Here is a 27,090-nt window from a genome sequence, read left to right on the forward strand (position 1 = left end):
AAAAGGAAATAAAATATTCTGGAAGATTCCATGAATATCTCCTTTTACTACTATAAATAGAGGTTCATGAGAAGGCGAAAATAAGCAATTTTTTAGAAAAATTCCGTGCATCCTAGCCTCTCCTTGGCCGTGCATCTGCCTCTCCCTCCCCTCGAAAATTCGTTTCCATTCTTAGTAAAAAGAGAGAGATCTCGAAACACCTAGTTTTGTGATCTAGTGAGATAAAGACTGTGCTCACTCATCTTTCTTATTCGTCTCGGAGATTACGTTTCGGAAGACTAAGGTGTCATCCTCGAGTCCTTCATCAAGACGACGCAAGGAGTACGCGATTGGTTTAAGAGCGTTCTGTAGCTGAACCAAAAATCAATGTAAGTACTCGTTTTGTTTTGCTCAAATCGGTTGCTTGATAAATATGCTCTCGTGAATTAAATTAATTAAACATAACTAGATCTTGTTAATTATAACCATAATTTAATTAGCTTATGATCAGCGTAATTAATTATTTTTCGGCATTAATATGGTTATATGGTGGAATCATCTCAAACAAGTCGCATCAGAGCGATTGTTCGTGTCTGATGGGCGCTCGATTCCCCAACAAAATGGCCGCGTGATAAGAAAAAGTACTGCGATTTCGTCGACATGACACTCTGGATTGCGTCGTGGCTCGAAAGGTAGTTATCGAGAAGTACAAAAATGGAGAACTAAAAAATGTCGATCTAGGACAACCGCCCCAAAAAAAAGGAATTTAATAATAACAGAGCCTGAATCAACTATATCATGGGAGGTTCAAAGTTTTGCAGGGATAGCGTGAATTCAATTAAGGCACACCAACGTCAACTTAAAGGTACACCGAGATCACCTAGATGCCGAAAGGTAGAAGATACCACGATCTTGTTCAACGAATACGATACCAAAAGGCTCTATGGGCCCCACGACGACGCTTTGATCATCGAACTCGAAGTGGGTAACTGTGTAGTAGCCAGGATCTTGGTTGATGGAGGAAGCTCTGTATATGTTATATTCAAAACCACTTTGGACAGAATGAACATTGAGGAGGCTGAAATTGAACACAAACCCAACCAGCTATCCGGGTTCAATAGGGAAGTAACACCGTCTCTAGGAATCATTGAACTCCATGTACGGGCCGGAAACGTAAACCGGATGGTCGAATTTACCGTTCTCGACTGCCCATTCCCGTTCAACGCTATCCTCGGAAGACCTTGGATACATGGGATGAGGGCGGTACCATCAACCTACCACCTTTGCGTACGATTCCCGACTCCCAACGGGATACAAGAAATCAGAGGGAGCCAGGATGCATCTCGAATTTGCTATATGAATAATCATAAAAGGATCATCGAAAAGCACCAGCCAAAAGAGAACGATTCGGAAGGTCCATCTAGCGAAGAAACCAACGAAGGTCAATAGCAATTAATGGCCATCGGAAACGAGATCACCCATCCGCCTCCGATGGAAAATTCAGAGGAAAAAGACGAGCCTAGTACAGAGTCAATAATACAGATTCAGATCGACGGAACTGACCCCGAGAGATGCGTGGGCATCGGGGCTAAGTTGAAAGGAAATATACGCCGAGAACTAATAGCATTCTTGAAGAAAAACAAGAAGACGTTTGCTTGGACGACAGAGGACATGCCAGGTATAGACCTCAAAATCGCCGCACACCAACTCAACGTCGACCCTAGTTATAAGCCCGTAAAAGAAAAGCGTAGGAAACTCGGCCCAGAGAGGAACGACGATGGAAGTATACATCGACAACATGTTAGTAAAATCATTACGAGAAACAGACCACGTCTCACATTTAAAAGAATGTCTCAAGGTCCTGAACAAGTACCAAATGAAGCTAAACCCATCTAAATGTACCTTCGGGGTATTTTCTGGGAAATTCCTTGGATACATGGTAACTCAAAGAGGGATTGAGGCCAACCCGGACCAAATACAAGCACTCCGAAATTTGCCTTCCCCCAGAAACAAAAAAGAGATCCAGAGACTAACAGGACGCGTGGCAGCCCTTTGCCGATTCATTTCTCGATCGACTGATAAATGTTTGCCTTTCTACAAGCTCTTGAGAGGAAACAAGAAGTTCGAATGGACCGAAAAGTGCGAAGAAGCATTTGAGCAACTGAAACAATACCTGGCCGAACCTCCGATCTTAGCCAAGCCAGAAGTGGGAGAACCCCTCTACTTGTATGTCGTCGTATCACACACCGCGGTCAGTGGAGTACTCGTCAAAGAAGAACGAGGAGACCAAAAACCAGTGTTCTACATAAGTAGGTCACTTGTTGACGCAGAGACAAGATATTCGACAATGAAAAAATTAGCTCTGGCCGTCGTCACAGCGGCCGAAAGCTACGACCATACTTCCAATCAAACTCGATAGTGGTGATGACCACTCAACCTTTACGCTCATTTCTCCACAGCCCCAATCAATCAGGGAGATTAACCAAATGGGCCGTCGAGTTAAGTGAATACGATATCGAATATTGCATTAGAACCTGCGCGAAGTCACTAGTTCTAGCCGATTTCCTTATCGAGCTCCCCGCGAATGAAAGTGAAACAACGACAAACGCTGGAATTTGGACCCTCAAAGTCGATGGTTCCTCCATAAAACAAGGGGCTGGGATTGGGGGACACCTGGTATCGCCGCACGGAAAAGTGATTGAACAATCCTTCCGCCTGGATTTCACCGCCTCAAACAACGAAGCCGAGTATGAGGCGCTAATCGCAGGATTGCGCCTAGAAAAAGCTGTGGGAGCAAAATTCATATCCGCTTTCTTCGATTCGCAGCTCGTTGCGAATCAAATCAGCGGAGAATTCGAAACAAGAGACGAGCGTATGGAGGCATACGTGCAATTAGTAAAGGAGATGACAAACCAATTCGAAAAATTCGAATTAACTCGCATCCCCAGAGGGGAAAATACCACAGTCGACGCCCTCGCCGCATTAGCCTCGACGTCAGACCCTACAATAAGCCGAATAATACCGGTCGAGGCAATAAAACAATCTTCTATCACTACCAATGGAGAAAGCATAATAGTAATAATAGAAGAGGGGGACTAGAGAAGGGATATAGTCAGATACATCTCCGAAGGCCACACCCCGAAAGATAAGTAAATGTGCCGAAAGTTAATTAGCCAAAGCGCAAGATTCTCCATAATCGACAGAGTGCTTTTCAAAAGAAGTTTCTCCGGAGTATACTTACGATTCATAGGAAAAGAGGAATCCAAACGCATCATTTCCGTAATACACGAAGGAGAATATGGGAACCACGCGGCCGGACGAGCCCTATCTGTTAAAATAAAAATCAAGGGTACTTTTGGCCGACCATGGTCGCCGACTGTGAGCAACACTCACGGAAATGTGACCAGTGCCAAAAGCATGCCCCAAATATCAAGCAACCAGCCGAGCAACTATCTTCCATATCCTCTCCGCACCCATTTCTGAAATGGTCCATGGATATCGTCGGCCCCCTAGCCAAGGCGCCGGGAGGACTGAAATTTCTCCTTATCACAACAGATTATTTTTCCAAGTGGGTTGAAGCCGAAGCATTCGTCTCAGTAAGGGACGTGGACATAAAAAATTTTACTTTGAAAAATATAATTTGTCGACATGGAACGGCACAAGAGATAATCACAGACAACGGCTCATAATTCATATCAAAGGAGTTCCAACGCTTCTGTGCAGTAGAAGGAATCACCTTACGATTCTCAACACCCCGATACCCAGAAGAGAACGGACACGCTGAGGCTACCAACAAAACAATTGTTAGTAACCTGAAAAAGAAACTTTTAGCCAAAAAAGGGCGATGGGCCGACGAACTCCCTGGAATGTTATGGGCCTACCGCTCGAGTCCACGAAGGCCCACCGGGGAAACCCCATACTCTCTGTTCTACGGGGTTGAAGCAATATTACCCATTGAGCACGAGATTCGAACAATTCGCACCATATACGCGAATGATCACGAAGAAACTAACGACAAAATGTTGTGCGATTCCCTCGATTTAACAGACGAAAGGAGAAACCAAGCATTGATACGCATGAATTTGTACCAACGATCCATCGCCCGATACTACAACAAATGAGTCAACTTCCAGGAATTTAACACCGGAGATCTCGTGTTAAGAAAAGTATGTCAGAACAGGACTGAAGAAAACGCCGGAAAATTGGGAGCAAACTGGGAAGGACCATACCGAGTCACGGGAATCCCACGAACAGGTGTCTACAAGCTTGAAACGCTCGATGGTATCCCAGTACTGAGATATTGGAATATCATGAACCTAAAAAAATATTACCATTAAGAGTAATACCATAACAATCAAACTACGCAACGGTTTGATCCCAAACATGGGTACGTAGGCAGCCTTGTGATAAGGTTCAGCCCCCGCCACACACAAACAAAGGGAACTTAAAAACTAACAGAATTGATTTAACCTACCAAGCATGGTAGATTCGACTTACACATGCAAAAGAAAAATGCCGCTGTGTACAATAAACCAGCCTAAGTCTAACTCACAAGTGAAGAAAGACTTGATGCTTTGGTTCGACGAACATATCGGATATAGGGCCTCGCCTAATAACGTTATGCGCACGTAATCCCGACACGATTAGGGGATTCGACTTATGATGTCCGATTCACATCACGCGATTAAGCTCTTAACAATTAAACGTCGTAATAAATAAGCGCGTTCGCTCAAACACACAAATCTTTAGACATTAACATAAAATAATTGTCTGCTGTCTACCGAGGCACGAATGAAAACACGGGCAAATATGAAATAAACATTCAAGGCATTTAATAAAAGAAATTAAAAATCATGAAATATGTTCAAATCGAATAAAAAGGGAAATTAACTGCAAAAGTAAAGCGGGAAGAGTTCGACAAACTTGCCCAAACGTCGGGCTCAAAACGAGTACGCCCACGCAGGGGCCCAACAACAATAAAATAACTTGGCTAGAAACAAAAAAAATAATAAGAAAGAGGAGAGTCGAGGCGAAGTTAGGCTGTCTTGTCCTTAGCGGGCTCGACTTCCTTCGAGTTCTCCTCAGCTTCGTCGATCGACGCGAGCACGGCATCCGAGCTATCGAGCATCGAGCCGAACTGGTCCGCGACCTCAGAAGTCCCGGGTGCCAACACGTCGGGAGGCGAGCGATCCTCATAAGGAGTGAACTCGAGATCTTCGGCCCTAGCGAGAGAAGGCAAAGGCACGCCGTCAAGCTCAGCTTGAAGCTTCACCAGCTCGTCTTTAGCTTCATGCAGCTCGGCAGGGGCATCGGTAATCTCTTTGTTGAGGACCTCCTGGAAGATCGACGACGCTGCCTTGGCCTGGTCGAGAATACGCATAATGGTCGTCCTCTTCCTCCCGGCTGTGACGAACTGGCGGTAAGCTATCAACGCCCCCTTGTACTTCGCCCTGGCGGCCTTCCTGCCCGAACGAATACCATCATCCTTAGCCGAACGATAAACTCGGTACAAGGAACGATTTCCCGCCTTCTCCTTCGCCAGCTCGGCCTTCACCTGATCCAGTTCAGACCCAAGGTTACGATGGGAGCCCTCGGCTAAGTCGAGCTCTCTCTTTAGATCGACCCGCGTCATCTCGGAATCTTGAAGGCGATCTTCAAGATCCTTCACACGACTGGCATATGTCTCCGCCTCGGCAATAAGATGGTCCATCTGGCCGAGGGAACCTTGACATTCATGAGCTCGTCCTCGGAAGCCTTCAGCTTGGTTTACGTGGGAGAGACGATCATACATCACCTCGTAACCAAGAAAGCCCTTGTTCAGCTCGACCATGAACTGCGAAAATGACAGTTAGCCTTGGGAAATGACATGGAAGCCAAAACGTGAAATTAAAACTTACCCGAGAACCCGCCGCACTGACGGAACGATAATAGCTCGCCCCATGCATCCTTTAGATCATCGGAAGACGGTACTCGGGAAAGTTGAATTGACGCATGAGACATGCCGCCGCCGCCGGGTCATCACAAACTGGCTTGTCGAGGTTCCAGTTGAACGCCAACTTACAAGAGCCAGGCGGAGACCCCTGCGATTGGCCGGATCCCTTCACGGCCTTCCCACGATCGTCAGCTCGACCCTTCTTCGGATCGCCCTGCTGTTGGGGAACGCATTCCACCTCCTTCCTCTCGGCCTGAGAGGACGGAGCCGCCGTGGATTTAGCCACGGCGGTCGAAGCCTTTGCGACTTCGGCGGTCGAAGCCTTTATGGCCTCGGCAGGGGGGGTCTTGGCAGTCTTGGAGGTCTCAGGCTCGCCGTCAAGCTCGACGAGCAAAGTGGCCGGGGGTACCACGACCGAAAGCTCCTGGAAGCCAGGAGTAGAGACCGGCGCCGCCGGAGCAGATGGGTTGGCCTTCTCGGCCGATCCGGACAAGGACCCGGCCTCACTGGTTGCCCTAAAGGCCTTCTTCTTGGCTCGCCAATCAACGTCCTCGTTGTTCATCTCGGACGAGGAGGAGAGATCGTCTGAAAAGTCGTCTAAAAGGAAACACAAAATATATATATATATATATATATATATAGAAAATAATAATACAAAAAAAAATGAATTCGGAAATAAAAACCGACCTGAAGAAGCAACAGGCCAAAGACCGGCCGCTACGAATTGAGCCTCGGAGAAGGACTTCAAAGAGACCTCACCAGCGCGCACTTTCTGAACTTTGAGATCGAATGAATCCGACGCGTAGAGGACGATCTTCTCTGCAAAACAAACAGAGACGTCAGTTCACGATGGGCGAACAATAGACAGTTCGCAGATCGCCAGCAACCACCCCCCCCCCCCCCCCCCTAATTACCGCAGTCCGTCTTCCACTGGACAGACAAACAATTCTTCACCACCTCGACCGTCTTATCACTGACCTCGAAATAGAAGTATTTCGAGCCCCAGTTCTTGTCCTTGCCTGGGAGGTCGGTTCGCCAAGTAGAAGCACACCGGGTGGTGCTTCGAGTTACGCTTCGCGACCAACAGGCGGCCGAGATCATTAACGTCTAAAGAGATTCCAGCCTCTTTAGACAATAGCAGTAACGCCATCACTTGGCGTACAAAGTTCGGACACATCTGGGCGAACTGTAATCCCAGACGGTCGCAAAACTCGTTGAGCAATCGGAAGATAGGGAAACGCAGTCCGCACTCTTCGAAGAATACCTTATATGCACAAACATACCCAGGGATAATTCGATCGGCGGACTGACCTCCTACTTTCACCCTCATTCCATCAGGAAAATTGTATCGATCCCCCATGCCGACGAGGTCGCGCTTCGTCAATGACGACGGCAACGACAACTCGCTGTTGGGATTCTCGCTCTTCTTGTCGGACGTCGACATTTCTTTTTACAAGAAGACTGGTTCCAAAGAGGGAAAAAAGGAAAAGCAAGAACCCGGGATAAGGGTCGATTAAGCTTAAAGAATCGACTAAACCTAGAAAACCCAAACCCACTAGTACAACAGAAGGAAGAAAAGAATCTCAAAGGTTTTTACGGCAGAAAATGGCGAAAGCAAAGAAATTCAAGGAAACGCAGAGAAAAAGAAGAAGAAGATAAGAAAGTTGCAATTTTTACCTCTGGGATGCGAGTGAGTTGGTATTAATGAAAAGAATCGAAAGGTCACACCTTTATTTAAGCATCAAATCGACGGTTGAGAATCCCGAGAAGATCACAATGATTAGGGAAATCTGTGGGTTACCGAGACGCGGGCGTAGCGACACGTGTCCTTAGCGGCTGCTCAAAAGTAACCTAAAGGTAGAAATACCCGAATATTTCGTCGAATTTCAACCAGACTCTGAAAAATCTCGATTCGACAAAATATATTCTATATTATCTTATAATATAGAAGATACTAGAGGACTGATTGTGGGAGTGGATATCGCCCCCTTCCACCAGGCGAGTTGGATCACCTAAGCCCAATGCAAGTTCGGCCCAAAGGGACTCAAGATAATCGTTAGTTCGTCCCAAAAGTCCAGTTCGGCCAAAAAATCCCAGGCGCAGGCAAGATCGGCCCAAGACAATAGCAAGGAATACTTCATCGAAGATCGAATCCTAACTCGACCCATGCCCATAAATGTTCCTAGACGGTCCCGCCAATTAATCCGAATGATTGGTCTCCTAAGAAACGGTCAAATCGCCTAAAGATGGGGATGTATGCGAGATTGGAGGATCGAAGACCAGCTCTGCACGTACACGTGTAACGATCTGAAGAGGCAGGAGAATTAGCGAGCTAGCTATAAAAGCTCGTTCCATCTTCATTTTACGACTACTGAATATTTTTGAAAGATCGCCATATATTTTCTGGATTCACTATTTTATTTAGAGTTTTCCTGCTTATTCTGGTCCGGATTTTCTATTCTTGTAAGGTTTATGTTCAATAATTAATAAAGGAAATTTTCTTTCGCTCTTTCTATATCCAAATTCGTGTTATTCATTCATTTCTTTCGGATCTCGATTTAATCTTCATAATCGGATTTTGAGACCCTTCTTTCATATAAATAAATATACGAGACAATTTAAATAAATCTGGTATAGATTGTTGGGACGAGAAATCGGTTCAACAATTATCTAGTCACTTTTCTCCCACGCAAATAGAACTAAAATATTATGTTTTAGTTCTAATTTTCATAGACTAATAAATATTGGATATTTGGTTACTTTAGGACTTATCCGAATTCGCTGAAGATTAGGATCGAATATAACTCACCTAAGGTTTATTTCGATCATTCACTATTTTGTTTGGTCAATTCACACCGACCTTTACCTCGAACTTGTCTCTCCGTGTTTTAGAGATCTTCATCGACAACAAGTTCAAGGTGCTTGCTACTGTAGTACTTTATCTGTGCATAATTTATAAGTGTGTGATTTAGCATTGACGTGTTGTGTCAATCTTCGGGAGAGGATTGCATGGAAAAGAGATGGAATCTCTAATCTAATGGGAGCTTAGATTGTCATCCATTGGAGAGATCGAAGATGTAGGTGTTTGAGAGAGAGTCTGCAAACTAAAATCTTATACTTTTGTTTATTGAGATAGTGGATCGTATTCCACCACCGGAAGTATCAATCCCATTACGTAGTTGTTTTATCACCGAATATGATTATTAAATCTCTGTGTCTTTTATTGTTTTCTGATTAATTGCTTGTTTGATCGTTGATTTATTTCATCTTGTTATAAATAATCAGTTGTTTAATAAGTTGTTCCACGCACTAGTTGAACAATCATCTTAAAACACATTTAGTAATTTCAATATATATATCAATATATTATATTATATGTATATAAAGTATAATTTTTTTTATAAAGAGATAAACAAATATCTCCAAAATTTTTTAAATATATTTGTTTCGAATTTAAATATTTTTAGACATATTTATATATATATATATATATATATATATATATTTCTCTAGACTAAAATATATTAATTACATGTTACTTATTTATATAAATACACGGTTGTGTATGGACCAATGAACCGAACAGAGTGAAGTCACAATGATCCAAAACAGGTTGTCAATTCATTTCCACAACCATAACTACTATACATTTACCGCTCTTCCAATTGGAAATCAACTTTAATTGTGACATCTGGAATCCCAAATATTTGCTTTTGCTAATGTGTTTTTGTCCGTGAAAATACATTATTTTAGGTGAAGTGGAGAGTTGTCCTATTTGTTGCCGTATGTTGTCCTCGTCTCTCTTTTTTTTTTCTTCTTTTTTTTTGTTTTGTTTTAGTCCTTGATATGCACTAATTCATAAGCTGAGTGATAGATACGGGACCAAGTGTCAAGGTGACTAGCCACTTATAAAACCTTTTTTTTCATTAACGTAAACCCATTATTTAGTTTGCTAGTTAGGATTATTTTTATTGATAAACAAAAAGTTGAGACAGTGACTTGAACAATCTTTAAGCCATTTTTGTTTTATACGGATCTATCAGGTAAATAGCAATATTTGCAGTTTGATATTGTTAAATAATCAGCATTTCGTAAATTTAAGGTAAATAGTCACTTTCATATATTTACAAACGTAAATTTTAGATAAATAGTCACTTCCATTTATAAGGTTTCATAATCTTTATGACTATTTACCTAAGATTTACGAAACATTGACTATATAGCAATTTCAAATCTTTTAATTATCTATTTATCTAATTTTTTGTTTTTATATACGCAAACTTTTAGAATTATTTTTATATTAGGTGGTGTGAGACATGTGTCATGGTTTAACCAATGGACTTTGAAAGCACAAAATAGGCACACCACGCTCCTAATTCGAAGAATATCACTTATCTTTTTCTTTTCTTTTTAAACGTAATTCTTCTCACTATCGCACAACATCTGGTCTTACTAGTGAATCGTGTACCCTAGAGGCCTACTGTGAGTATTTAGGAAGAAAATGGTAACTATCTCTGGTGGATAAACCGTGAAATGAGGGGTGAACAAAGGAACATTCAATAAAAATAAAAAATACAAAAAATAAAAAATAAAAAAATAAGATAACAAAACAAGGGTACCCGTATAATAATATAAATGTATCTTCTTGTCTACTTAAGTTACGTCATCAGAAATTTCGATAGAGAAGGCCGATGGAGATAATTTTTTCTTTTTTCTAACTCGGGATACTAACATTAGGAATGTATCTAATTGAAATTTCAAATACAAAATTAAACTCACTGTTAATTATATAATGTAAATAGAAGCTAGAATAAATAATCATCAATAACAAGCAAACAAATTAGCTAATGAATTTTTATATAAGCAAAGATTAAAAAAATAACTATAGAAAACAAAAAATATGCTACAAAACAGCTTAATAAATTCTCAAGCTTAAACATCAAACTTCCTTGAAGAAAAATCCTAATATGGTAGAAGTCTAAAATGCGATCTCATGCAGAAAAATGTTGTATTGAGTAATATCATAACGTATGATGGTCAAAAAATAAAAGTTAATCGCGATATTTAGCAGCTTTGAGGAAGATTTGAGTGGCGAGGTTCTGATTTTCATAGAGAATAAAATGGTATTTCTTTTGTGAAAAATCGTTAAAAACCTTATTAAGCGTGGATTAGCCATTTATGGTGAGATTATCTGTTAGATTTACTATTCAAGATCTATATAATAATAAATCACCAAACAATATCCCAGATCAAACATCCGTTAGAAATATCAAAGTTTCTAGACAAACTTGAATCCATCGCGTCGAGCATGAGTAGAAGCGTAATTTGATGAACTTCGACAAGTGGTATTGTGTTCTTCCTCAACCGTATCTCCTTAGGGCCGGATATGCTCTCTTAGCTGGGGAAGAAAAGTACTATCTTCTGATACGTTGTATTGAAGACCATAACCGCTTTATATATAGTTCCAATTAGGGTTCTCATAAAACTCTAAAAGGCTCAACTATATGGTGTCTACTTATTTTGGCTCATATTCCATATAATAGCCTAATTGGGCTTCCAAATTAGATCACTAAATATAGCCCACAAATATAAACAACTAATATAATTATAATTAATAATATAAAGCTCATAATTAGATAATTGGAATTACACATATTCCCAACAAAATCCGCACACATAACCGCAATTTCCCTGATTTTCTCAAAATCACGCAATTTTCAACGAACCGATTCTAGTTAAGCAATGAAAAACTTCGCGGAAAATGTAGAAATTCAAACCTTATACTTGCTGATTAAATAATTAAGAAGATCATCAACAAAATGAAAAAAGAAAAACGTTCTAGCAAAAAAAAAACAGTCAAACATGTGTTCTCTATTGGTTTAGATTTTGAAATATATAACCATCTAAGCTACATAAAATGTTTAAATTGCACTCTTGCTAGTCTTTCAAGTTTTTTTTTTATATATCATATAGCCAAATTGATGACGTGTAAATGAATCCATATTTTGGTTCCCGATTTTATCCCTATTAGAATAATACAATCAAAGGATGTTTTTTTTTTAATTGGTATAGTGATTTTTAGTTTTATTTCGTTAAATGATAGCTCTCTCTCTCTCTCTCTCTCTCTCTCTCTCTCTCTCTCTCTCTCTCTCTCTCTCTCTCTCTCTCTCTCTCTCTCTCAGGAATGTGCATACACAGCATTTTAAGGTATCGCCTATGGGGCACGAGATTCGTGTTTGAAAACTCCATGGAGGCACCTGGTCTTTGGATCTAAAAATTGTGATTCAAATCGTGTACATTTAATAATCAATGATAATAAAAATCTGGGTTTTTTTCTAGATTTCTAGGTTTCTATAGATTTTTTTTTGTTTTGGGATTCTCCAGTAATATTTGGATATCTAGGGTTTTGTTTTTCTAAATTGCCGTAGGTAATAACAGATTATAATTGTTGATAAATTTATGGATGTTTGGATTTCTTGATTGCAGTAACATTGGGGTTTCTAAATTTTTTTTTCTTTCTAAATTGAATATAGTTAGTCAATAGTAATTGTTAATTATAAATTGTTGTCAATGTTTATAATATTTATTTACTTTTATTTTAAATTAAATTTATTGAAAAAAATATTTCTGTCTTTTTTGTTTTATTATTTATTTGAGTGACTAACTAGTTTATAATTATTATTCAAACATTAACTAAAATATAATCCGAGCATGCACTGCGCATAGACTTTTCTCATAGATTTTTCTTTGTTTGAGAACATGCGAATTTATAATCTTATCAACTGGACAATACATTATTATTCTTATGTAAATTATTTAGTATAGAAAGTATGGACTATGAATGATAAAGTTCTCCAAACTGGGCACTAGAGAAACGTACTGTAGCGAAAAAATAAATAAATAAATAAATAAGTGAAGCTTTGAAGTCAAACCTCAGGTTTTCATGGGGAACCAATATTTAAAATTTCACAACATAACCTATTGTATATTATAACGTACTGAATTGTTTTAACAATTCCTAAAAGTCAAACCTGGCTTATTTTAGCATCATCCACTCCATTGACATATGAAATGTTTTAATTGTATCATACTATAAGTGCTCCACCAATTAAAGGTGACCACAAATAATAGAATGTAGCACTTTATGAATGTGGAAAATATGAGCGCGCTTAGCTGTTGTGCCACGTGGCTAGCAAATGAACTGAAACAGAGAGAAAGAGTAAAAAGCACTTACTCTGATTGGTCCGTGTAGATTGACTTGTACCACATGAAGAGCGACAATGTACTTTGGAGTAATTGGATGGTTGTTTGACATGATGAGCCACGATGAACAATTATGGCAAACCTTGACGACAACTTTATTGTGATGAAAGTCTCAAATTTCATGATCCACTATTATTTTACTTTACTCAGAGGATTTCCATTCCACGCTGGCATGCTATATCTTGATAGATTTTTTTCACTGAACTTTATTGATTCATGCATGGTGTTATTTGTAAAATCATTTCTAATAAATATTCGTTAGTGTTTGTGTTATCTATAGTGTAGAATATATTATTCCTATTTTTTGGTCAGTATATATATGATTATGATATGGGTATTGCGAAGAGCCAGTTTATGAAAAGCTGAGGTTATACTAGGACGCAACACTATTTGTTGGGAATTTTTAGACTTCTCTTCTCATCTACGTTTCTATTTGTTTATGTCCACTAAAAACAGATTCCCATATAAGCTTATGCAATTGATGGCAAATAAAGATGGAACAGCCATAAGATAAGATTGATACTTTATCGTTCTTCTACAAGATTAGTGGCAATATGTATATAAAATCTATTTTATGTGTACGCTGTCGAATATCCTAAGGTTGTGTAGTACAAAAATATTGGGTTCGTCAAAGGATGAGAAGTACGTAATACTTCTCCATGATTGTTTTCAAGTATTTTTTTTTTATTATTGTGTACCATAAGAAGGATCATTACTCCAGCTTATAATCATATTTCCTTCAGTAAAAAAAAATTACGATTTTCTATTTTTTAGATGAAGGGAATAAACATAGTAAATATTTAATGAGAAATAATTTATTTCCATTTTTTTCTTTTCAAAATTTTAATCAACTAATATGAAATTGATCAATTGTATTGTAGCAACGTTTGATTAATGATTGAAAATTAGCTAGTCCCATTATCAAATAAATAAAATAAACATCATTAGCTTTCTTGATGTATATAATAGTCAATATTAGTAGTTATTAACAATTATTAATAGATACGCGACTACGAACTAATAAATATATATATATATATATATATATATAAACAAAAAAGGCGAAAAAATTATAAATGAATCAATTATTAGTTAGATTATCTTTTGGAAAAAAAAAATTGAAGTGTTATGACGTCGTTTTTCTATCGTAGAAAAATGACTCCTACTCAATAAACGATAATATGAGCTCAAACATGATGCCCAAGCCCACAGACAACCGAGATGAGACTCTCTCTCATTAGATATATTTTTGTTCTCGACACTCGAGACGAGACTTAGAAGCCCCCGTCTCGATTAATTTTGAGCTTCAGAGCACGTCTCAGGAGAAAACTCTCGCGCATCTCTAATTCACGTTTATTGTTTCTTAGATGAAGAACACGACAAACACAAAAGAGCAAAAAACACGACGGACACGAAGACTTTTGACAAGGCGATGAAAAACCAGAAACCACTTTCCGGTGAAACAAGGAAGATAGTATAAGAAAAATTTATACCCATTTAGCCCTTGTGTTGTCATAGGATCCAACTGTAAATCTAACCAAGTGCATATTCAAGTGTCGACCCAAAAGCAGCGAGCGTTAACAATATGCAATTAATAATTATTTATTTATTTTTTAAATTAATATCTATTAAACAACTAGACTTTTGTGTAAGTTAATAATGAGAGTATAATTTTTAATTATTAACTAAACATTGGTTAAAATACAATTTTAACGTTTCAAGAAAGCTATGTGACACCCCCAAACATCTAATTTGGGTGGCATTACCTCTTGTCTGTGAAATTTTCTCCTGCTTGAGGACATGAAAGAGAGAGCGATTTGTCTCTATTATCTTTACAAGATTTATTTGTAATTTGAGCTTAGAGATGTTGCATGTAATCAAATATATGAATGAAAAAAAATTGTCAAAAAAAATAAATAAATAAAAGTCACGAGGCTTAAATACTTTTTTTTTTAATTTAAGAGGAGAAAATGGAAATACACCGTTTCTGTATTCTTTTTTGAGGAAAAATACAATGTATTCATAAAATATATTAGATATCATACCAAACCAGTTGGCAAATGTATACTGTAGAAATCACAATTGTTCCAATTTTCAACTAACAAATAAATAAGAGTTACAATTCCTTGCCTTCACACGTACAAACATTGGTATTAAGTATTAACTATGGCAAATAGCAAAATAAATAAATAAATAAATAACAACACATAAAAACAGGGTCCAACCACCAACTCAAGCAACGGAGTTAGAAAAATGTGGTTTGGTTTGAGATTTAAATTAACCATGTTAATCTTCACATAACAAGCATTGCCTAACTTGCTCTCTTTTTCTTTTTCTTTTTCTTTTTCTTTGTCTTTTTCTTTTACATGCAGATTTTTACAAAAGGCAGTATAAAATTACAAATAAATTATAAAAAAGAAAATAGCAAACACCAACCCCACGAGGACACCACAAACCAGAGACCAAATTAGTTACCAGATGACGAGACAAAAACTTTGTGTTCATTCAGATGCCTTTGAAACCGAGCCAATTGGTTCTGTAACTGAAGAATTTCGGTGGCCTTCTGAGAAAGTATGCCGCTTAGTTTTGAGATATAGTCATGCAGTTGATTTCCTGGCTGGTCTGCTTCAACGAGCAGATTCATTTCCTGAACAACGTTGCAATTATAACCAATAATTGAAATTCAATCCGATACATGAGGAAAGAAGATTGAAGCTGAGAAGAAGTTCAATCACATACCTCCCTAACCATGTTTATAGTCTTCTCGACTTGTCTTCGATGAGCAGTTACTAGATCTTCCTCTTCCTGGATTCAATCAGGTTGGAACCCTCAACTAAATAATAATAATAATGAAGATGTCTAGAAGTGATTGATTACCATCAAGAGGGAAAGAAGATCCTCATCGGGACCGGAGTCATAAGTATCAAACTCAAGCGGGTTCTTGTACTTCACTTGAGCACCGATCCTCCTCTTCTCTTCAACAACAGGTTTCTCAAAAGTCTCTAATTTCCGAATATTTACAAGCGGCGGCTTGTTTTCTTCGTATATCTGCTCATCGTAATCGTAAGCAGCGCCGTTCGGATTCGGACGGCTTTTCTGATAGTCTGGATAGGCAGACGCGGCAAAACTGCCTTCTGTTCGCCCGCTTGGAACACGCTCCACGTTGAACGCTTCTTTTTCAGTCTGTTTGGACCAACCAAACCTGCTCTTTTCGTTGGAAACATATGCATTGCTATCCTCAAAGGTCGGGTCGTTTGGTGGAGCAGAAGAAAAAGGCAATGCCGCGGATTCCCTAAGGTTAGAGGAAGACAGTTGATCCCGTCTAGAGGTGTTCCCTTTGGACAAGCTCTTTACTCTGGATTTAGAAACAATGAGATAAGTATTTTACAACTTATGATATATTTTTTTGACTTCATGGGTTATGCTCGAAACTACTTGGTGCATTACCTGTCCGCATATCTTAGTGTGTTAAGAGTGTGTTCACATGATCCCGAGCTCGGTGAAATGCATGATATCATGACGGTGCGAGAGTCTCCCACAAAGGAGTCTCTGAGCACTTCGGTCAGCTTACTGCCTCTGAAAGGAATGTGACCCTGATCGTTGTCAAGAGCTCTGATGCATTCTTTCAGAGCAAGCAAGCTTTTGTTGATTTCCGCGCCTTCCATTCTGCATATAAATGAGCCGCGTAATTATTCACTATAACATGCATCTTTGCATTGTTGTACAATACGAAGGCAAAAGAAAGCTCTACCTTGTCTGTTTGTCATTATCGGTTGTATCTGCGCCACGCTCACTACCAGCAAGATCTATGAAAGACAATTTTCCAACTAGCCTGGCAGGCTTTGTCTCACTCCCATCTACTGATCTTTTGATACAAAGCTGAAGTATAGCATGTGATCTAGAAGATTCCTCGTTCGCTCCAGTTGTACCCGTACTTCTGGTAGTACTTCCTCTCTCGATAAGCTCTCTGATTGTATCCACATTATACACCCTGTACTCTTGCAAGCCTACGATGCACACTTGCTGTTTACCATCTTCCCTCATGCAGAGCTTTCTGTAAAGCTAGAAGTTTAAATACAACAAATAAGCATAAACCAGAAATTATTCTTCCTACACTCTGAAAAAATATACCGTCTCTCATTCACAAGATCATATAGCTTTCCTCCGTATATCTCGAAGAAACTGACATACAATTGAAAGCCCTGGTTCCGGTAAGTTTGGTGCATCAGCCTTAAGATATCTTGAGATGCTTTTAGAGGCAAGGGTTGCATCGTGTAAGTCTTACCACTCCCTGAACAGAGAAAGGAGATCGGTTAAAGACACGAAAAAAAAAAAAAAAAAAAAAGGGAAAATATATTGAACAAACATAGATTATGAGCACTTGCCTGTTTGCCCATATGCAAAGCATGTTGCTTTTGTTTTATTAAAAATCAATGGAACGACAGGCTCCACGCTCTGAGAGTACACCTATAATATTGATATAACGATGATGAAAACATGTGACCGGCCATATCGATGTCAGATGAAAGTCTGTAAATATACTCACTTCTTCGTTTGAAACACCTTCATCCAAGACAGCATCAAAAACAAATTCATGTCGCTCCACATATTCTGTTAAGTCCACCTGTAAAACATATTAATTAAATGTTTTATTTCTTCCCAATAGATGTAATTAAATTTCAGAGAAATGGACAAATACGTACACATAGTGCAAAGAATAAGTTAAAAGTTCCCCATATGTAAGGAATGGTCACATATTAGTCAGCTGGAAAACATCAAAAGTGATGACCAACAGAAATAATTACTTCTTAGAATTCAGATTTTCGGTTATTTCAGTTTGAAAAGAACTTTGACTCAGATGAAGCTCATAGCATATCTCGTAAACAAGGGAAAATATTGACAACAATAATGCCATATAAATATGGTATTTGTTATATCAGTAGTATGATTTCCTTAACGATTCAGAAGTCGCGATGATTAGTATCATAGCACATGATCTCTGGATGCTTACCTTGAGTTTTGTCTCGTGAACCGTAAGAAAATTTGAATTTGGTACTATCGTTATAATGTCTTGCTCCTTTTTTGCGAATTCCTTTTTATTTAATGGTCTCTTACGCACCTGCACAGAAAAGTTACATGTAAGAATTTGCACCAAGAATAGAGCATACAGAAAAATTGACTGCCATTCTTAGATGCAGTTATCATAAGACGTTAGAACCGAAATTTCAATATCAATGCTTATAGGAAAACCCATGCTCAAACGGTTTGGCCACCAATTTTGGCAACAAATCAGTATCAAGTAAACCTACCACAACTTTGATTTTAGCAACATTGTTAGCTCTTTCTTTATCAACTGCGAAACTTCTGAGTAGACCATTCTCCTGGACAGCTCGACCTCTACTTGTATGCTTGTTGCTTGAGAGAAAAGGGTCTGAGTCATCAAAACTCATGCCACGAGCATGGTGGTGATTTTGGCTTCCATTGTATAAACTGGTGGGCATCTTCAAGCGAATAAATAAACTGTTCAGGTCCATATTATCTTACATAACATATTCCACTAGGTAAATAAAACCAAAGAAAAAAAAAAAAAATCAATGCAATCGCACAAGCTCTTTTGCCCTTATTCATCTCACAATGCAGTCAAACCACCTTTAAATTCCACCTTATTAGTAACACCTTTAAACGTTTAATCTTTTAAACCATTATACACCTCCCAGGAAAAAAAAAAAAAAAAAAATCCACAGATTGCAATTATGTGTTTTAATTTACCAATAGCACTACTAATTGTGGATAGATTAATTTAAACTAGAACTATTTTCAAATGTCTATTCTTCTATCACAGAAAAACTCTGTTTACTGGAATGCCAGATTGAAGTAAGGCCTTTCCGTATCCCACAGATCACAGCTACCAGACCAACATTCCTGTAATTCTATTTTGCAAAATGACAACCATGCTTGGATTAATCATATACTCATACTGACCGTGGCACACACAAAAGCTATACCAAAAACATCACATGATCATGATTCACAAAGTTTAATTGTGCGCTTCCTCCTCTAACAGGCTATATTCAACTGATTCAACCCGAACTGAAACACGTAAATTAATTACTATCAAAAGGAAAAAGGAATGAGCAAAAACCTCAGGCAAAAGCTCGGTATCAAAGGAATGAAGATCAAGCAATCCAGTGCTGAGCTCGCTGGGGGAGAGCAAGTCATCTCCGTACCTCCTCAAGCTCGACGAGCGCGAGCACTTTGAATCAGCCGGAGACCTCTCGCCGCCGATTCTCGCCGCGTTTCTGCTCGCTCTCGAACCGAAATCCTGCTCCATCGAGAAAGAAAACAAGTTCCGCTACGTATCTCATCGACTAAGAACGAAAGAAGAAAGGAGAAAGAAGAAAGAATTCGTTGCGTTTTACCTGCGACAAACTGGAATTGGAAGCGGATTGGAGCCACTTCGACGGAGGCGCATCGAAGAAGTTGTCGACGGAGTATTGCCGGTGGTGATTCGCCGCCGCGTTGGATCTCGGCGCGTGTCTCCCAACCGCGCTCATGATCGCCGGACCTGGATTTCTCTTCGTTTCTCTTCAGAGATTTTCCGTCTTCTCGTAAGGGAATTCTGCTTTCTGAGTCGTGGAACGAAATGAGGAATTCGAAAAGCAAAGGACTGAAGTCTCTCTCTCTCTCTCTCGTCAGTACACGGATATGTAAAGCATGGTTTCCGCGGGAGAGAAAGCGGAGAGATAAAGAGAATAACTGAGAGAGAGAGAGAGAGAAAAGCGCGTGTGTTTCACTGCCAATAGGAGGTTTGCGGTGTCGAGTGGTGCGGGTCCCACGTGTCGTTATATATTACAACATGTGTACGTGAATGATCGGACGACAAGCGAAAGCGTGAATAACATTGATGATTCACGTTTTTATGCTCGCGTGGCCAATAAAGAGGAGATATAGCTTAGTTTAGTTTATTTGTTTTTCAGCTATTTTTTTTACTCAAGTTTTTCAGCTCATGAAAAATATTAATTTAAACTTTCATTGACTAGAAGGATAAAAGGTTTAATTTTTTTTGTGCCATTTCTGTTACGGGATAATTTGGTCAAGCACCGAGTATAGTAATCGGAATCCCGAGCAATAGATAAAATCCAGCACCGAGCTCAGGTAAAATAGACCCAAGAGCTAACCATTGAAAAGGAACGATCCGTTCATAAGATAAGAACGAAACCTACCGATCAGAACTTCGGAGAGAAGAGAAGACCGTGGGTCAAAGACTAGTCAAACCAAAAGAAAACATGTTTCAACTTCTAAAAACGCGCACGTCCGCGTAGTAACCGCCCACCTCTGTAAAAGGAAGATGGCAGTTACCAAAAAAAACTACCGAAAACGTGGGACTGATCACCCCACGATCACAAGAATAACCGTCTAAACCCACGACCACATGGTGAAGAGAGTGACCCCAGACGGATATAAATATGAGATTCGAAGACAAAGAGAGACACGGAAATTTTACGCCTTTTTTGCTTTCTTCTACTTAGAACCCCTTGTAAACATTGCTCTCTTGTATTAGATTCGTCAATATAAAGAGAAAGTCTTGCCAAAATCATATCAGTACTCTGAGTCCCCGTACTCGGAACCTGTGTGTTTTCGTAAGATATTGTTGTACTAATTTTACAGGTCAACAGTTGGCGCTAGAAGGAGTGGGAGAAGCTGAAGAATATGGCTAGTTCATCCACACCCATGAACGCTGTCTCCAACCAGGAGACGGAGATAGAGCACCACAATCGCACCTTGCCTCTCACCTTGGAAGAAATAGTTGAACTTCTCCCGGAACCTAGTCTCGAAGAACAATTCAGATAGATGCAAGAGCATCTTTCAGTCTTAGAGGCGAGTAACAAGGAGGTGAAGAGAAGGTTGCAGGCGAGGAAAGTCACACTGCGAAGCGCAGTGGTGATCCCAGATGAGGAACCCTCACACTGATCAGGGAAAGAACCCGTTGGGCAGGATCCGCAGGTTAAGAAACCTCGGAAACACGCTAAGGATCGGTATGAGAGGATAGAAGACGACTCTGAGTCCGAGAAGGAGCAATCCAGCCAGGAAAAGATTCCTGATCGGTACCAGCCTTCGATGGACAAAATTCGTTCAAATACTGTCAGAAATAACACATGAGGCTCGAAAACTGAAGACAGTGCGAGCACCAACGAAATGAATTTCAAAAGGTTGGAGCGTCGAATTGAAGAGGTGGATCTTGGCCAGAAGGAGTCTATCTCAAAGGTCGGAGAGGCTATCTCCCCATTCACAGCACGAGTGTTAGAACATCTGTTACCTGATCGCTTCAGGATGCCAAGCATTCCTGCTTACGATGGGAAGACCGACCCAGGAGACCATCTTGACACTTTCTCGTCTTGATGTTGTTGCAAGGAGCAGGACCAGAGGTTATGTGCAGGGCATTCTCTATCACCTTAACAGGCTCAGCCAAAAAGTGGTACAGGAAACTTAAGCCAAACTCTGTAGGATCCTGGAAGCAGTTATCCAGAAAGTTCATGGAACAGTTTGTCGGCTCCAGCTCGGGAAAAACTCCCAAAGAAAGGCTGTTAGCGGTAAAACAGGCCCATGATGAATCATTAAAGGATTTTATTAATCGCTACTCGGAGCAAGCTCTGCATGTCGATGATCTGAATGAAGACTTTAAGCTCTTCGGGATTTCCTCCGGCGTCCGAATTGAATCAGAGTTCTGGTGGTCACTTCAGAAAACTAGTCCAAAAGACTACAACGATTTCCTGAAGAGAACTCATAAATATATCAACGCGGAGGAGGCAAGATTGGCAGCAAGAAAAGTGAAGCCGCCAAAAAGTTACCGAGACGAGCACAGGGAATGGTAGTCTGAGGATAACCGCCCACCCAAGAAAAGCCGGTCTGGAGCAGGACCCCTGAAACCCTTTTCCAGTAAGTTCGACAAATATCATAAACTCAATGCCCCAATAGAGGAGATATTTAGTCTTACTCAGGATAAAGAAGATTTTCCTAAGCCGAGGCCGACCAAGAAAGATATCCCAAAGAGAGATAAAACAAAGTATTGTGCCTTCCATGCGGATATTGGCCACCGCACCGTTGATTGTTTCAACCTCAAAGAAGCTATAGAAGCTTTGATCCGAAGAGGGGCGCTGAAGAAATTCAAGGCCGAGCAAGGAGATCAAGAGGATAAAAAAGGTGAGGCATATGCAGAAATCACACTTATAGTAGGAGGACCTCATGTGGGGGGAAATTCAAGAAGTGCTCAAAAAAGCTATGTAAGAGAGGCCTACGCGGGACCCCGACAAATCTTGTTTACAGCCGAACAAAGGCCAAACAAGATAGCCAAACCTAACACAGAGCCAATCACCTTCACGGCAGAAGATGCTCGGTGGGTAATGTTTCCTCACAACGATCCGCTAGTCATATCAGCTCTTATTGGAAACAGGAATGTACATCGAATACTGGTGGATACCGGGAGTGCTGTTGATGTGCTCTACGAAGACACATTCAATAAAATGGGTCTTAAGCAAGACTCATTAGCTCATTCTCCTGAAAATCTCTATGGTTTCACAGGGGACTCAACCCAGCCCAAGGGGATAATCTCAATCCCGATAACTGTGGGAGAAAACCCGAGAAGTAAAACCACAAACACCCCATGGGTAGTGGTTCCAGGAAAATCCTCTTTCAACGCGATCATTGGCCGGCCGACTTTGCAGTCCCTCGGAGCCATCACTTCAGTAGAATATTTGAAGATGAAGTTCCCTACCGAGCACAGAGTGGGCGAAGCAGTGGGAACTCAGGCTCGCGCAAGAAGCTGTTATGCAAATTATCTCAAAGAAAGTCAGGACAAAGATGTTCGCAAAGTCATGGTGATCGACTCAGAATTCGACCCACGCCTTCCGAGCCGAGAAGAAATTGGCCCAGGAAATGAAGTTGAGGAGGTCACCCCGGATCCGAAGCAACCTGAGAAGAAGCTCAAGATTGGAAAATATCTTGAATCAGGTACCAAAAACAATTTAATTTCTCTTTTGTCTAATAGCTTAGACATATTTGTCTGGTCACAGTCCGACATGACATGGATAGATCATCAAGTAGCATGTCATAGGTTGAATATAGACCCTAAGGAAAAACCTATTAGGCAAAAGAGAAGAGCTTTAAACTCCGAAAGGTATATAGCCTTAAAAGAAGAAGTAGACAAACTAATCTCTAACAGGTCGATAAAAGAAACTAAATATCCGAAATGGGTAGCAAATCCCGTCCTGGTCAAGAAACCTAACGGAAAGTGGAGAACTTGTGTAGATTTTACTGATCTGAACAAGGCTTGCCCAAATGATAGTTTCCCAATGCCAAGAATAGATCAATTAGTAGAAGCTACGGCAGGTCATGAGATTTTAAGTTTCGTGGATGTCTACTTTGGATATAATCAAATCCCCATGTACGGTCCCGACCAGGACCACACAGCATTTATAACCGACCGAGGGCTATACTGCTACACAGTGATGCCATTCGGGTTAAAAAATGCGGGGGCAACATACCAGAGATTAGTGAATCGTATGTTCGCTAAGCTACTCGGAGTCACAATGGAAGCATACATTGATGACTTACTAGTTAAAAGCTGAAGAGTAAATGAACATAAGGATGATCTTAGAAGAGCATTCGAAATTTTGAGACAATATCGCATGAAACTTAATCCACTTAAATGTACTTTTTGTGTTTTTGCAGGAAAATTTTTAGGTTTCATCGTTCATGAGTGATGCGAATTTTCTTAACTAAAGAAAAATTCTACACGACGCAAGCGAACGTGTCGTCAAGTAATAGAGTGCAAAAGCACGGATATCGATCCCACAAGGACTCTAGACTATTTTCGAAGCGAACTCACTAGCTTTCTTTTACGAGTTATGGAAAATGAAAAATGGGGGTTTTTGATTGTTTTGTGAACAAGATGAAATGTAAATAAAAGTGAAAACACTATTTAAACACAAGTTAAAAGGAAGGGGCGCGATTTCGTTATTTCATTGAGTCGGTAGGTCAAGATACGATTCTAAGCTCGGGTTTAGAGTGTTAAAACTTAGTCTCAATCCCTCCTATAACATTCACTAATCTCTCTCGAGTCTTTAGGAATCTAGCTATGTGTCGAACTTACACCTCTCGGTTTGGGTTCTATTAAAGCACAAAACCGCATTTAGCCCGGGATTTCAAACAACTACATCTACCCCCTAGTCTTTCTATAGCTCTAGGAAGGTTAATGATGGGGCGGGTAGAGCTCACTCGTTTATTACCTCTCGGTGACTAAACTCGTCTAAGATTCACTAACTAGGTAGCTACTCTAATTAGCGCTAACACACGCCCCATACCCATAGAATTCCACTCTCAACCCAACCATGAAGCACCAATCTAATCCAAATGTTTGACCAACCAACTCAACTACTCAACTACATCGCACCCCAAATCTACTTAGCTACTCATGATTAAGAATAAACAAAGTAAAATTGAAATAAGTAAAAGAAGCAAAACAATAAAGAAACAAGACATTGAATGCTAATCTCAACAACCAAATAAATATATCATAAAACTCAAGCACTACTTCAATATTCCACTTAGATAAAACAATAAACTTATCACAATGCTCAAATGACAAAGGTAATCAACAAAACCCAAATAGAATACTTGAAAGCTTAAAATATGTTCAACAAGCAAAAAGTGGAGTAAATAAGTAAAAAACAATAAATAAAAGAGATAGAGTTTAGAGTGAACAAATGGAGGTGATGAGGATGATGGAGGTTGTCACTTCTCCCTCTTCTTCTTCACTCCCAAGCTCAAGAGCAAAATGGGTGTCAAACCCTAGCTTTCTCTCTCTCACTTTCTCTCTCTAAAGTTTCAAAAACCAAAACAAAAGTGTTCTATTCTAAAGCTTCCTCTTTTCCTCTTTGAATAAGTGTATATGAGGGTTTAGGAAAGGTTTTCGGAGCAAATAAGGACCCTTGGATGAGATCCAAGGGCCAAAAATGATCTAAAAGACGAGCTCCAAAAAGTGCTGAAAAAGCAACTGGCGCGGTGCGCCACTCGTGAAATTCTGAAGGCGCGCCGCGCTTCTCTTGCGCGTCGTCTGCTCGAGCTCTCGGTGTAAATTTTGGCACCAGGGCGCGGCGCGCCATGTTTTAGGCGCAGCGCGCCTCTCGAGAAACGTTGACTCCATTGACCGTCGTTGACCGTCGTTGACTTTTGTTGACTTGACTTCAAATGACCATAACTTGCTCGATTTAGCTCCGATTTAGCCCGTTTTCGCACCACAACCTTCTCATACTCTCTCAAACCTGAAAATGCAATAAAAACTACAAAATAATATAAAAAAACATTAAGAACAAGCTTCGATTCTTATCTAAGAGTCATAGATAAGTGTGAATGAATCTCACTTATCAAACCCCCAAACTTAAACCGTTGCTTGTCCTCAAGCAACACAAAAGACTAGACAATAAAATAAACACACCAAAGAAGTTACACTAAAAACGAATGGTGATCACAAAGTTTAGCAACAATGTCAAGTGTTAGTTACATGCCTCAACCTACAAAAATTTCCGAATCCAAGTCAATCATCATATGAAACCAAAAAAATAATTAGATTGACTAAATGGCCTTTTGCAACACATTCCCGATCAAAATCCCCCGTGTGTGAAATATGTCCCGAAAGAGAGAGAGAGGTCAACTCAATATGTTCGTTCATGTCTTCTAATGTCAAATGCTCAAATAATAATGAGATGAATGTGAATCGAACACCATAATGCTTTTCGCCGTTCACTCTCCACTAATGCAAGACACTTACCAAGGAATCAATAAGGCTTTGTCGGCTTGTAATGTTAGGATAGGGTCAACGGTAGGATATGGTCAAAATGTGGCTAAAACGTCAACCTAGCGACTCAATCTCACCAACTCACCAACTTTCACATGTTATTACTTACTCACCCATTCTCACGTTCATTGTATAACATTTCACCTTTCGCGAATGTTTTCTTTCCTAAGTCTTTACTTCCCAATGTTTTTCCCCCAAACTTTGACTATGCAACGTCTAGTCTCTAAAACTAATGTCACAGGATACCACGCCAAAAACTAATACAAATAAATAATAAAATGCATAAATTAAACACACTCTTTTTCTTTTTTCTTTTTTTTTGTTGTTTTTTTTTTCCTTTTTTTTTCTTCTTTTTTTTTTCTTTTTTTTTCCTTTTTTTTCTTTTTTTTTTCTTCTACAAAACAATAAACATAAAAACGAACAATCACCGGCGTGGTGTCTAATGAACTATAAAACACATAGAGACTAGTCGAAGAACATGTCACAAAAAGCGAAAAAATTCACTCAAAATTCGCTAAGTTAACGGGGTTCTTTGTGGGATTTGAACAAATATGGGCTTGGCTTTTTCTGACTAAGTAACGAGAAAGGATTAATCGTTCGGCTTTTTCTGAAAGGGTGCTCAAGGAAGTATTACGGGTTGGCTTTTTGGCTCTGATCGGTCCAAATGAAGGCCTATGTCATTTTTCCTAGGTTCGTGTCATGTCATTTCGCCTCGATGAGGGCTAGAGCGGTTCTTAGTGTTCGTGAGCTAAAAGACATTTAAAGATGTGATCGAACCTCTAAGGACTACTCAAACCCCGGGACGACGTGTGTGCATAAGTGGGAAAAATCAACCGAAATTGTGTTACTCAAACCACTAGTCAATCACAATGAAGCACACAAAATTTTAAAATTGACTCAAACTCGGATTTCTTCGAAAATACATGGTATCCTTGGCAAGTAACGAGAGAAAACACTTTAATACTATCACTTATAAGCAATCACCAAACAAAATTAAGAAAATAAAAATTAAATAAAGACAACCTAATCTAACAGAAATCCCCCACTAAGTAGTTCACCCCCC

General features: G+C 39.6%; 3 protein-coding genes across 3 annotated transcripts; 2 read left to right on the forward strand and 1 right to left on the reverse strand.

The window, feature by feature from the left end:
* The first annotated feature begins 777 nt into the window (after nt 1-777).
* LOC149400864 (uncharacterized) lies at nt 778-1,428 on the forward strand. The gene has a single exon (XM_089610528.1). The coding sequence runs from the start codon at nt 778-780 to the stop codon at nt 1,426-1,428; it is 651 nt and encodes a 216-aa protein (XP_089466654.1).
* A 6-nt stretch (nt 1,429-1,434) lies between these two features.
* LOC149400865 (uncharacterized) lies at nt 1,435-3,078 on the forward strand. Its single transcript, XM_089610529.1, has 3 exons — nt 1,435-1,657; nt 1,806-2,205; nt 2,310-3,078. Exons 1-3 carry the CDS (start codon nt 1,435-1,437, stop codon nt 3,076-3,078), a joined length of 1,392 nt encoding a protein of 463 aa, XP_089466655.1.
* A 12,166-nt stretch (nt 3,079-15,244) lies between these two features.
* LOC149400866 (kinesin-like protein KIN-13B) lies at nt 15,245-19,916 on the reverse strand. Its single transcript, XM_089611902.1, has 12 exons — nt 19,594-19,916; nt 19,317-19,496; nt 18,484-18,675; nt 18,186-18,293; nt 17,721-17,798; nt 17,560-17,641; nt 17,306-17,465; nt 16,926-17,228; nt 16,622-16,840; nt 16,052-16,529; nt 15,914-15,979; nt 15,245-15,821 (listed from the first exon to the last, which is right to left on the reverse strand). Exons 1-12 carry the CDS (start codon nt 19,726-19,728, stop codon nt 15,642-15,644), a joined length of 2,181 nt encoding a protein of 726 aa, XP_089468028.1. The 5' UTR covers nt 19,729-19,916; the 3' UTR covers nt 15,245-15,641.
* Nucleotides 19,917-27,090: the final 7,174 nt, after the last annotated feature.

This window comes from Urtica dioica, chromosome 4, assembly GCF_054948205.1.
Source record: "Urtica dioica subsp. dioica isolate 48M chromosome 4, U.dioica_male_clone48M_v1_H2, whole genome shotgun sequence".
NCBI classification, from domain to species: Eukaryota; Viridiplantae; Streptophyta; class Magnoliopsida; order Rosales; family Urticaceae; genus Urtica; species Urtica dioica.

Excerpts from the sequence above, each read along its gene's own strand:
- LOC149400865 (XM_089610529.1), top strand. The coding sequence starts at position 1,435 with ATGGCCATCGGAAACGAGATCACCCATCCGCCTCCGATGGAAAATTCA. Across the intron at positions 1,658-1,805 it reads GACGACAGAGGACATGCCAG|ACCACGTCTCACATTTAAAA; the intron begins GTATAGACCTCA and ends TACGAGAAACAG. Across the intron at positions 2,206-2,309 it reads GTGGGAGAACCCCTCTACTT|AGACAAGATATTCGACAATG; the intron begins GTATGTCGTCGT and ends TTGTTGACGCAG.
- LOC149400864 (XM_089610528.1), top strand. The coding sequence starts at position 778 with ATGGGAGGTTCAAAGTTTTGCAGGGATAGCGTGAATTCAATTAAGGCA.
- LOC149400866 (XM_089611902.1), bottom strand. The coding sequence starts at position 19,728 with ATGAGCGCGGTTGGGAGACACGCGCCGAGATCCAACGCGGCGGCGAAT. Across the intron at positions 19,497-19,593 it reads CCAATTCCAGTTTGTCGCAG|GATTTCGGTTCGAGAGCGAG; the intron begins GTAAAACGCAAC and ends TCGATGGAGCAG. Across the intron at positions 17,799-18,185 it reads TTCACGAGACAAAACTCAAG|GTGGACTTAACAGAATATGT; the intron begins GTAAGCATCCAG and ends TATGTTTTACAG.